General features: G+C 45.5%; 1 protein-coding gene across 1 annotated transcript in view; it reads right to left on the bottom strand.

The window, feature by feature from the left end:
* Positions 1-434: 434 nt before the first annotated feature.
* LOC126295473 (neuralized-like protein 4) overlaps positions 435-11,352 on the bottom strand; it is a 254,899-nt gene continuing 243,981 nt past the window's right edge. The window contains exons 30-32 of the mRNA XM_049988010.1: positions 9,551-9,708; positions 3,301-3,418; positions 435-1,309 (exon numbers count right to left, since the gene is read on the bottom strand). Of these exons, the coding sequence (XP_049843967.1) occupies positions 1,075-1,309; positions 3,301-3,418; positions 9,551-9,708 (511 nt within the window). The 3' untranslated portion in view covers positions 435-1,074. The remainder of the gene's footprint in view (positions 1,310-3,300; positions 3,419-9,550; positions 9,709-11,352) is intronic.

The following is an 11,352-nucleotide window of genomic DNA, read 5'->3' as shown; positions in this document are numbered from 1 at the left end:
GTGTGTGTGTGTGTGTGTGTGTGTGTGTGTGTGTGTGTGTGGAGGAGGGAGGGGGAGAGGGAGAGGTGCAGGCCACACTGATGGGAACCTTTCTTTTTTGTTAGGCTGGTGTGATTGTATCTCTGTCTAGAGGGCATGTATCTTCCAGTTCTGTTTTAACACACTGAGTCATACATTTCTCACCTTTTAGAAAAGTACAGTCGGTCTTCCCATTCATATAGTATCCCTCAAGCCTGCTAGCTGTTCATTAACTGTGTTATTGTGTCCATTATAATTATCCCGGCTGTTATGCCGTGGTCGGTTGAGGAATTCTGCGTCAATTCCGAATGTTTCGTCTCCATCTGCGGGAGACGTCTTCGAGGGGGTCATTAGCTGGATGGAAGGTCCGACACACCCACCAGCTCAGTCAGTAGCGAGCTAGTTGGTGTGTCGGACCTTCCATCCAGCTAATGACCCCCTCGAAGACGTCTCCCGCAGCTGGAGACGAAACATTCGGAATTGACGCAGAATTCGTCAACCGACCACGGCATAACAGCCCGGATAATTATAACGGACACGATATTTCCGGCCGTGAAAGTCTACATTTTAGTAAACTGTGTTATGTTTTAAATAATGTCTCTTATCATAAATCTGTAAAGAGGCACACGAAAACAAAATTACAAGAGACCCTTACGGACGTATATCGAATGACGAGGAAAAATTTCCACGTGCACAGTTCAGTGGGAGAGAATCGGGCAGGGGGAGGGGGGGGGGGGGGGGGGGGGGGGGATCGTCATACCTCACTCTTAATTATTTTGAGTCCATACCGAGGCATCGAGGTACGTATTTCGGCTCTCCGGTCTTGCCAGCCACCAGGTACACCTCCAGACGGGTAGTTACGGAGCGCCCGGCGTCCTCGTACGGGCGAGTGTGGCAACTGCAGTTAGGCCAGAAGCTAAACACCGAACCCGTGCGACAGCTCGGTAGGCGTGCCCTGTAGGAAGTGGCGGCCTCTCCGAATACTGGCGCGGTAAGAGAGAAACGAGAAAGCGTAAACCGGCGAGAGCGGCAGAGCGGAGCGGAGTGCGGCCCCGCTCAGCCGCGGCACTCGGCCGACGTGGCGGGTGGCGCGTCGTCATCGGCCGGGCGCAGCCGCAGCAGCAGTGCCGACAGCACGGTCGTGCCGCGCTCCTTGGTCACCCACTCCTCCGCCTCCGCCTGGGCCTGCGTCGGCGTCCGCGCAGCCGACACCTTGTACGTCCCCGGCTGCACCAGCACCTGGAAAGCCGCCCACGCACGGTACCGCTGCCGCGTCTTGGGGTCCAGGAATCTGCGAGGAGAAGAATTGCACTGTCACTCGAGAGATGAGCACTCGATGTGACAATGGTAATGGTGATGATGACACCAATGGTAACTTGACGACAATGACTACGAGACAAGAATTACTCGATGAGGGTGACGACGATGATAATAACAACATTTGATGACTATAGTCCTATTTGAGGATGTTTGTAGCGGGACTTCGAATTTCCCCGAGCTACACTGGTTCCCTCAGATATACATTACACCATCGAAGCAGTTACGAGTGCTCGACGGCAGAGAAAATATATAAGAAAATGAAGGTACTAAAATTGTAACTCTTTTTGTTTTCTATCCGTCCTTTGTCTGTTCAGAGCAGAAGCTTAACTCGCTTATTAGCTAGTCTCGGTCGGATTGAGACGAAAAAACTCACCGATGTGCAGACGTATTGTGAAACTTGGTATGAAATTCGGAGGATGGAAGAAGCAACGTAAAGTAAATTGCATTCAATACCAAGATGGTTTTGATTTGTATAAATTAGTGATTCCTGGACGATTGAAAGATTTCGGAGCAGCTACTACTTTTCATGCAGAAATGAGTTACGAGATTTTTGAAGACCTGGACGCCGCACGAAAGAAGACATGTTAACATGGTAAAGGATGAACTCTTATCTATGCCATTTCCCCCGACAGTTACATTTTGTTATTCTCCATTCTTTTCAAATAATTTTTGTAATGGAGATTGGTTTGACTTTTGCTCAGAAACGCCACAAGGTGTAACGGTACACTGACTACTGCGCCTCCGCCAATACAAAGATATAATTTGCGATCGCGCATGCGGAAGAGCGCTGCACCAGCAACCGATTTTTATAAATAATTTTGATCTTTTTAGTTTTGCGTAGGTGTTTGTTTTTAACAACTAATTGATGACTCTCTCTCTCTTGTCTTCATACGAAAGACGTGTATTTTTCGGCACTGTGTTAAATATGCTTTAGGGTGGAAATTAAAATTATGTTACGAAACGAAGTTGTTTCAATGGTGATTCGAAATGGTTATCCCCGAATTTGTAAATTGATCCTGACAGTGACAACTTGAAGTTTTCAACAGACGCAGAAAAGTGAAAGACGGGTCGTCCTACAAGAGAATTAGGAGGAGAGCCACGAAGACTATATTGTAATTAGTACTGCGTTTCTGACAGAATTATAAGGTAAATTTCAACTAGTTTCTGATGCTATTTCTTTACAGTCGCTTTCTGTAGTGTTGCCAACCCGGTCTGCCATGCACGGTCAAATTACAGCACTATCTCAATCAGTAATACGAAGTCTGCCTTATCCGTAACTTATTCCACCAAAATTCAAAAGCCAATCAGATTTTCTATTTTGTATTTTCACGGTAGAACCCCGAGGAAAGGAAACACTACAAACGACCAACCCAACAATAGCTTTTCTTAATAACTTTTCTGTAATATGAAGTCTGATTTGCATTTCATTCTTTCCCTTTTTCACAGTTGTTTATGATTTGAAGACCCTCTTTTTGTTCACCATTTCTTCCCACATTTTCAACCTTTTCTTTTCTTCTCTTTTTCTTTTTTTATTAACCACTACATGTTGACGACGTTGTTGTCGATAATGGTATTGGTGCAACACAGCAATGTCCTTAGATCACAACTGAAATTTTATCAAATCTTTGCCCTTTCAGCTCGATTGCCTCGCTAGGACGTGGAGTCGAACCCATTATCTTCAATTATTTAGTAAGTAACAGCCCTCACTGTGTAAGGGGCAGGAGGCGGGGCAGACCAGTTTCAATGTACGGGCTTCCAACGTCGTACTTGTCCCCGTTTTGGTGCTGTTTTAGAGCCACAGTTCATCAACACTGCACCTTTGTCCTAGGATATCCAAAAAATTTTGCCCAATTCGACGTCCCCCACTCAGCTCTGACCTCGCTATCGGCTCCTTTATGCCCACCCAGTAAGCGAGCACTAAACCGATAAAGTGTACGACATGCGGCCCGCTCCGAAACTCACTCTGACTTCTTGCGGCAGGGCAACGTCTTGCTGACGGCGTGTCGGATGTCCGGAGAGAAGACCAGCTGCGAGCCCTCGGAGTCTGACTTGTCCCGCATCCGCTGCAGGCCCAGCTCACCTGTCCACCGCCAAAGCAAAATGGAGTCATTAGTTTGGAAACCTATTTCTACACCACGTGTTGTACACTGATGGGGGGGAAAAAAAAAGGGAACACAAAAAAATAATTAATGTAGAGTAACGTAAGTTCGAGAGTATAACACTGCCTACATAGCATATGAAAGTCATGTACATAAGCCATTGCAAATGTGAAATGCAGCTACCTTAATAACTGGTCTAACCACCAGAACGTCGAATGCAAGCACGCAAATGTGCACGCAATGTGTGGTACGTGTTCAGGATGTCAGTACGTGAGACGGAGTCCCGTGCCCGTCACACTCAGTCCGTTGATACGGGGTCGGTTAATGCAGTCTGTGGACAACACCGGAGTTACGGTGGGATGGTGCCCCGTACGTGTTCGGTTACACACACGTCTCATGATCGAGCAGGCTGAGGGGACACGTCGACACGCAGCAGAGCGTGTAGCGTTACAATAGTAGTACGAGAGCAAGAGTTTTCCCGTCGGGAAACGCTCCCTGGACTGCCGTTCACGAATGGCACATCACAGGTCGAATCACGAGACTGGCGTGCGGATTTGCAATCAGGTTGCGTGGAATACCGTATTTACTCGAATGTAAGCCATACTTTTTTCCGGTTTTTGTAATGCAAAAAACCGCATGTGGCTTAGAGAACGAAGTACAAGGTATGCGGAAGTTCTGAAAAATGTCGGTAGGTGCCGCGAGAACTAGCTTCTCCCGTCAAATATATGTCGCAGTACACAGGCATGCTTTGCAGGCACAAAGATAAATACTGGTGCCAAAACCTATGTGTCAGTAAATAAATTAAAAGAGAAAGTGGAAGAATGTAAACATTATGCCGCGTATTCTTTCGTGTTTGCATAATAAGCTACGGAACTAGAGTAAGACAACAGCAAACGCGGAAGAATATACGTATTATGTCCTGCTGATATTCGTATTATTCTTATGCTGAATAGTGATGCAGTCAGAAATGAAGCACGAATCTAAGGTGACTAACACCTGTGCAGAATGTAATGTACTAAAGAGGCGTCTGCAAAGATTTTCAAATGGAGAAAATTTTTCGGTAAACTCTCGTTTGGAACAAATTCCATCATACGCCATCTGTTATTTGGTTCTTGTTGATCATTATCAAAGAAAGCAGCAGTGTAAGTAACAACAAATAGCAGTCTCTTGCTGCTGTTTCGGTTAGGGACAATTCTCTCTCTCTCTCTCTCTCTCTCTCTCTCTCTCTCTCTCTCTCTCTCTCCCCCCCTCTTTTTTAATTGTAAGCTGTGGTTGCGCGCACAAAAGCAAGCCGTGCCGCGAGTGGTGATAGGTCGTAAATACTTATCAGAATGCGACAAACAATGCATGGCACAGTACAATAATGCATTTTCAGCTTAGAGTGACGTAAAAACCTATAACAAAGAGAACGGCACATATCAGGTCAAAGCAAAGTAAGCAAGTAACCAGACGAAGCAAGTGAAAAAGGAAGGGTACCCGTATAAATACGGACGGAGCTCGTGACACACACCAATGGCTACTCGGTAAAGCTAAACTGCTAAGCTTACGACTCGAACCAAACTACTGTAGCTGTATCTTCATCCATTCGACCTCAATTGTGTCTCGTGTTAAAATGGACCAACGTTGTTTCTATTTGGAGGGGTGGTCCAAAACTTTTCTTTCCCCTTGAATTTCGAGTCTCAAATTTCAGGAGCAGCTTAGATTCGGGAAAATTTTTTTTCCTTGATTTTGAGTCTCATTTTTCAGATGCAGCTTAGATTCGAGTGCGGCTTAGATTTGAGTAAATACAGTAACCGCGCGGGTCTCCTGCCATCACACAGCATCACATCCCAGACCGTAATTTCAAGTGTCGATTCAGTGTGTCCACCCTCGACCGGCCTCATCATAACCGGTACACGGCCGTCACTGGCAGAACCGGCTCTCCTCAGAAAATACGACAGACCCCCACCCTGCCTTCCGGCAAGGTCTCGCTCGACATCACTTAAGTCACAAGTGGTGTAATTTGTGGCCAGTGAAATACACGCTACAGGGCATCTGGCTCAGATCTGTCCTCGAAGTAACCGATTTGTAACAGTTCACTGTGTCACTGTGGTGCGAGCTGCTGTTGAGATTGCCGTGGCAGCTGCAGTACGGTGCACTCGAGCCGTACGCCGAACGTGACAGTCTTTCCCTCCAGGTAGTGCCACGTGGCCATCCGGAGCCGGGTCTCCTCGTGACCGTACACTGTCGTGATAGACGCTGCCGGCAATCGTGTACGGTGGCTATGTTCTTCCCGAGTCTTTCTGTAATACTGCAGCAAGAACATCTGGCTTCCCGTAGCCCTATTACGAGACCTCGTTCAAACAGAGTGAGGTGCGGATAACGGTACCTTTGTCACCTCAGAGCCATTCTTGACTAACGTCGGCTCGCCACGTCCGGTATCGAAGGTAACTGGTGCTTACGACAGCAAGTATTCGAAGCGAACCCGATTTGCATCCTCATAGCGGCATTACTAGCACCACTCTTACGAGGCTGACGTTATCTTTCAGGTGTAGAAACGTGCCCACACTTTTGTTTACGTCGCACAACTCCTCCTCGGTGCTGCAATTTTCTTTCTTCGGTCAGTGTATTCAATATTCTGTGTGTACGCATTGTTTCGTTTTTACTATTTTTCTCATTGTGTTGTTAAAATGTTTGACACATTATCAGTGTTACAATCCAGTTTAGTAAACGTTTATCAAAAATTGCCTAATTATAAACAAAACAGAAACAGCAACAAAATATTTTTTGTCGATTGTGTTCTGCAGTTGACAAATTGTGGAAATTAGAACGTGTAACATCTTAAGTGCTGTTACATACATATATACATAAAGAAAACACATCAAAAATGTGCCATCCGTATTTAATGTATCGTTTTGTGATTCCTTTTGTGTGAATAAAAAGTATTTATAATTTTTATACTTCTGGCTGGGTTTTTTATGTGAGGTGAGGTAATGTAATGTAATGTAATGTATGTATGTATGCAAGTCTTGCTGTTAACAAAAATTAGTGCTCGATAACAGTATTTACCCAAAATTGCTGGGACAATAAAGAATAAAATTAACAGCAGCTTAAGGTGTTACACGATATTTCTACAATTTATAAAATATAATTACAGAACAGGTTGCAAATCGCGAACACGGCTCTCAGCTGCATATTTTGCTAGTGACACACGAAATCCGCGCCAGATGACGACTCGAAACAGGAGTTCCTCCTTATCGCAAGTGGTCACCTCGACCAATCTGGCTATCCGTGCATCCCTACTGGACTTAGCCAGACCTCCGTATGTCACACTGTCTACATTACGTTACAAAGCCCTTCAGTCATGCGTGCGTGTCTCAACGACAGTGTAATGCAACGTACAGATACAACACAAGCGAAGACATTGTATAATTTATTAAATATATATTGCTCAAAGTTATTTTATAATTACAACTGTCAGTGTAATAAAGTAGCCTTTCCTAAAGTCTAGTCATATTAAGTGTACCACATTAAGTTAAACTACAAGGAGCGCACGCACGGACGCGCGCACACGAGCGCATGTGCGCGCGCACACGAGCGCATGCGCGCGCGCACACGAGCGCATGCGCGCGCGCACACGAGCGCATGCGCGCGCGCACACGAGCGCATGCGCGCGCGCACACGAGCGCATGCGCGCGCGCACACGAGCGCATGCGCGCGCGCACACGAGCGCATGCGCGCGCGCACACGAGCGCATGCGCACATGAGCGCATGCACGCGCGCACATGAGCGCATGCACGCGCGCACATGAGCGCATGCGCGCGCGCACATGAGCGCATGCGCACGCGCACGCGCACATGAGCGCATGCGCACGCGCACACGCACACACTCAGAGTCCGCCTGCCCGTCTTGTGGCAGCCGCCCGTCGGCTTCTGGCGCCAAGTGTGACGCAGTGGTACATCGCAGACTGCTGCGTCCCGAAGTGTGGCGACTGCGAATGCCACCGTGTGCAAGTTGCCGAGGAGTTATTCGTTTTCTACAGGTGGATAATGTTAGACCTAGTGAATTTTTTGAAGACTCTTTGCCATTTATGGTGAAGTGTAAGGAATGCAGTGTCTAAAAGTGGACATAACATTTCAGAATGGGAGAACACGACCCATATAGGTCAGGGCAAACTTTGGTCACCAAAGATAGTCCAAAACACGAGGCGGATAGCACCGTTCCAGAGGATAGACGAATATGGGTTAGCGACCTGCGCAACCGGTGTCAGGGAGGTCGTCATTCGATTGTGCACGAAATTGTGACTCGGCACTCGAGGTACCGCAAACCCCGTGCAAGCAGAGGGTCACACGTGCTCACATACAACCAGAAACCTGCGAGAATGTGTGCCGCGTTAGCATTCTCGGAGTGTTATGAAAGCAGCGGTGAAATGTTTGTCGATTAGATCGTTACAGGAGATGAAATGTGGGTCTCTTATACCCCACCCCAAATGAAGCAACTGTCTAAAAAGCGGTCATACTTGTCCGTTTTGCATTCCGTTTCATGACAGAAAGCAGTGGTGCGCGCCGTGCTACTGTAGAACACCGTCGCCAGGCTATCCGGAACTGCTGAAGAGGCCAGCTCTCGTGGGAAATTATTCCGTCGCACGACGGTGCACATCCGCATACCGTCCAGCAGACACGAGCCTCGCCGCTCGAGCAATTCCGGTGGAACGCTCTCGAGCGTCATACCTTCCGGACCCGACACTGTCAGATTGTTTCCCATTTCCAAAATCGAAAGAGCACTTCGCCGGCTTACCGCGAAGACCCGAGGACGCCACTGTGACCCGATACGGTCGAACGGCTTGCCGTATATCTTACATTGCATTTAGGAACTATTGGGTAATTGAACATGTATCAGTAATTACAGATTTCTGTAGTTGTATACATACGTTTGGATGTAGCTGTATTGCATTGATGTACTGGTGGATATTGTGTGGTATGACTCATGTAGGTGATAGTATAATTGGTATGCTGTCAACTTTATCCTGATGCCACATGTCCTTCACTTCCTCTGCCAGTTGGATGTATTTTTCAATTTTTTCTCCTGTTTTCTTCTGTATATTTGTTGTATTGGGTACGGATATTTCGATTAGTTGTGTTGATTTCTTCTTTTTATTGGTGAGTATGTTGTCAGGTTTGTTATGTGGTGGTGTTTTATCTGTTATAATGGTTCTGTTCCAGTATAATTTGTATTCATCATTCTCCAGTACATTTTCTGGTGCATACTTGTATGTGGGAACGTGTTGTTTTACAAGTTTACGTTGTAAGGCAAGCTGTTGATGTATTATTTTTGCTACACTGTCATGTCTTCTGGGGTATTCTGTATTTGCTAGTATTGTACATCCACTTGTGATGTGATCTACTGTTTCCATTTATTGTTTGCAAAGTCTGCATTTACCTGTTGTGGTATTGGCATCTTTAATAATATTCTTGCTGTAATATCTGGTGTTTATTGTTTGATCCTGTATTGCAATCACGAATCCTTCCGTCTCACTGTATATATTGCCTTTTCTTAGCCACGTGTTGGATGCGTCTCGATCGATGTGTGGCTGTGTTAGATGATATGGGTGCTTGCCGTGTAGTGTTTTCTTTTTCAAATTTTCTTTCTTTGTATCTGTTGATGTTATGTGATCTAAAGGGTTGTAGAAGTGGTTATGAAATTACAATGGTGTAGCCGATGTATTTATATGAGTGATTGCTTTGTTTATTTTGCTAGTTTCTGCTCGTTCTATAAAGAATTTTCTTAAATTGTCTACCTGTCCGTCATGTAGGTTTTTTATGTCGATAGATCCCCTTCCTGCTTCCTTTTTGCTTAATGTGAATCTCTCTGTTGCTGAATGTATGTGATGTATTCTATATTTGTGACATTGTGATCGTGTAAGTGTATTGAGTGTTTCGAGGTCTTGTTACTCCATTTCATTACTCCAAATTAGTTGGTCAATATTGGTATTATTATTATTATTTTTATTATTATTACTATTAAAGAGAACCTCTTTACTGTGAAACATTCTTTACTCGCCGGACGGCCCCGGTGAATGCGCACATCTGACTACTTTCCACAGCCGACAGGCCGCTCTCTGTGTAGAGCCTCACCTGGCAGCAGCAGCTCGCCGCGGTCCAGCACCTGCCGCACGTCGCCGAGGCGCGCGCCCCAGAAGGCGACGTGCCAACCCGCGCATGGCTGCGGCGGCGCGCTCTCGCTATCGCCGCCCTCCTGGGGAGACGGCTTCGGTCGCCTCTTCAGAGGAAACCTGTCGGCAGGGGGGGTGCGGCATGAGGGCCGGCGCGAGTGGCCGTCGTCGAGCCTTTAGCACTTACCAGGAGCGGCTCCGGCAGTCGGATCGACTTTACAAATCTGTCCGAACGGTGATGCAGGTCGATGTCCCGGGTATCGCACCCTGCGACCGCTCGTTTGCGCGAGTAATCGAAAAAAAGGAGAAAAGTTTTCGATTTTGCGTGATGTTCTACCAGTTCAAATAAAGAATGCTACGAAGACTGGTTATGTAGTCCAGTGGTTCAGGTACAGTCTTCACGTGCAAAATATTCCTGCTTTCGATCTAGTCAGATGGTATGAATTTTTTTTTTTAAATCTTTACCAAAATGGCTTTGCTCGAAAAGTAATTTTTTATTTCTATTCCTTTGTAGGATCATTTTAATCCCTGTATTAAGTTCTTCATTTGCTCTCATTTTCTTCTAATGATTCTTTTTCCGCTCGGAATCTTTGTTCCCGTGACTTTAGTTATTTTTATGCTGTAACTTCCATTTAAATTCCTGCATTTTATCAACCTCTATTTTTGTCTTATCATCTTTTATTTTTGTGCGTGTTACTGCACACATTGTTTCTATTCCTAATTTTACCTGAATTTCTTTTTACTTACAGTCTCTTCTCTTCTTTAAATCTCCACCTGCATTATTTTGTCCACAGTGCAATAAGAATTCACATTTTAAATGTTTGATATAAATAAGGAAGAGAGAAAGAGTACATCTTCTAACAAAAATTCATTTTTGATGCCAGTGCAAAGTCACTATAGATAGATTATTTTCTATTTGTTTTTAACCAATAGATCAGCATTTTCAAATGTTTACAATTATTAAAGATAAATAATAACAATTAATTTCACACGGACATAGATTACAAGTGGAAAAACAAAGTTAAGGAAAGAGTGTGATTGCAAAGTTTATATGGTGATTAAAATGATGTGTCTTCTGATTACTCTCAAATGAGTGCCCACAAGGCTGAATGGCTAGGACCTCAACTACATACTTGTACAGACGGTTTCAGAAAGTCGATCCCACTACTGGGTACCTCTCCTCCTTAGTGTACAGGTCACCCAGCCAATCTAACAATTGTGTCAAATTTTTCTTATACTATTAATTCACTGTCGCCTCCGTGCCGAGTAAAGTCAATGTCTCGGCAAAGGGTCTCTCTTCCCCTGGAATAAAGACAATTAATATCAAGCGAGAATTTCATAAGATTTGAAAATTGTACAAATATAGGCAACTCGCTTTGAATATTTGGAACTGCAAAACTGCACTTCAATATCATACAGACAAGTCACAATTTGAATCGGACAGCTCACACAAACTCCTGAGTGTAAAAATGTGTCAGGATGTGAAATGGAAGATCACTCTGGTACGACATGCTGTCCATTCAGAACGAAACTTTACACTGCTTCTTCGGCAACAGACGGAAAACGTGCACGTAAAAACATCAACAAGAGAACTTCCCACTGTGCACTCTGCAGTCTCACGTACGTGCAGTTTCGGAGAGAGAAGCACGAGCACAGAAAGTCGTCGAGGCGCGGCAGTCATCGAGGGTCTTTGCCCGCGGTGGTGGAGTCGGTCCTACTCAGCACCCCGGCTCTGCGAAGTCTAGGGAGGCGGTGTCGACTGTG

The sequence above is a fragment of the Schistocerca gregaria genome, chromosome 11 (genome assembly GCF_023897955.1).
Source record: "Schistocerca gregaria isolate iqSchGreg1 chromosome 11, iqSchGreg1.2, whole genome shotgun sequence".
Lineage (NCBI taxonomy): Eukaryota > Metazoa > Arthropoda > Insecta > Orthoptera > Acrididae > Schistocerca > Schistocerca gregaria.
Note: the sequence above shows the minus strand (reverse complement) of the source record. Positions and strands in the feature narration are given on the sequence as shown.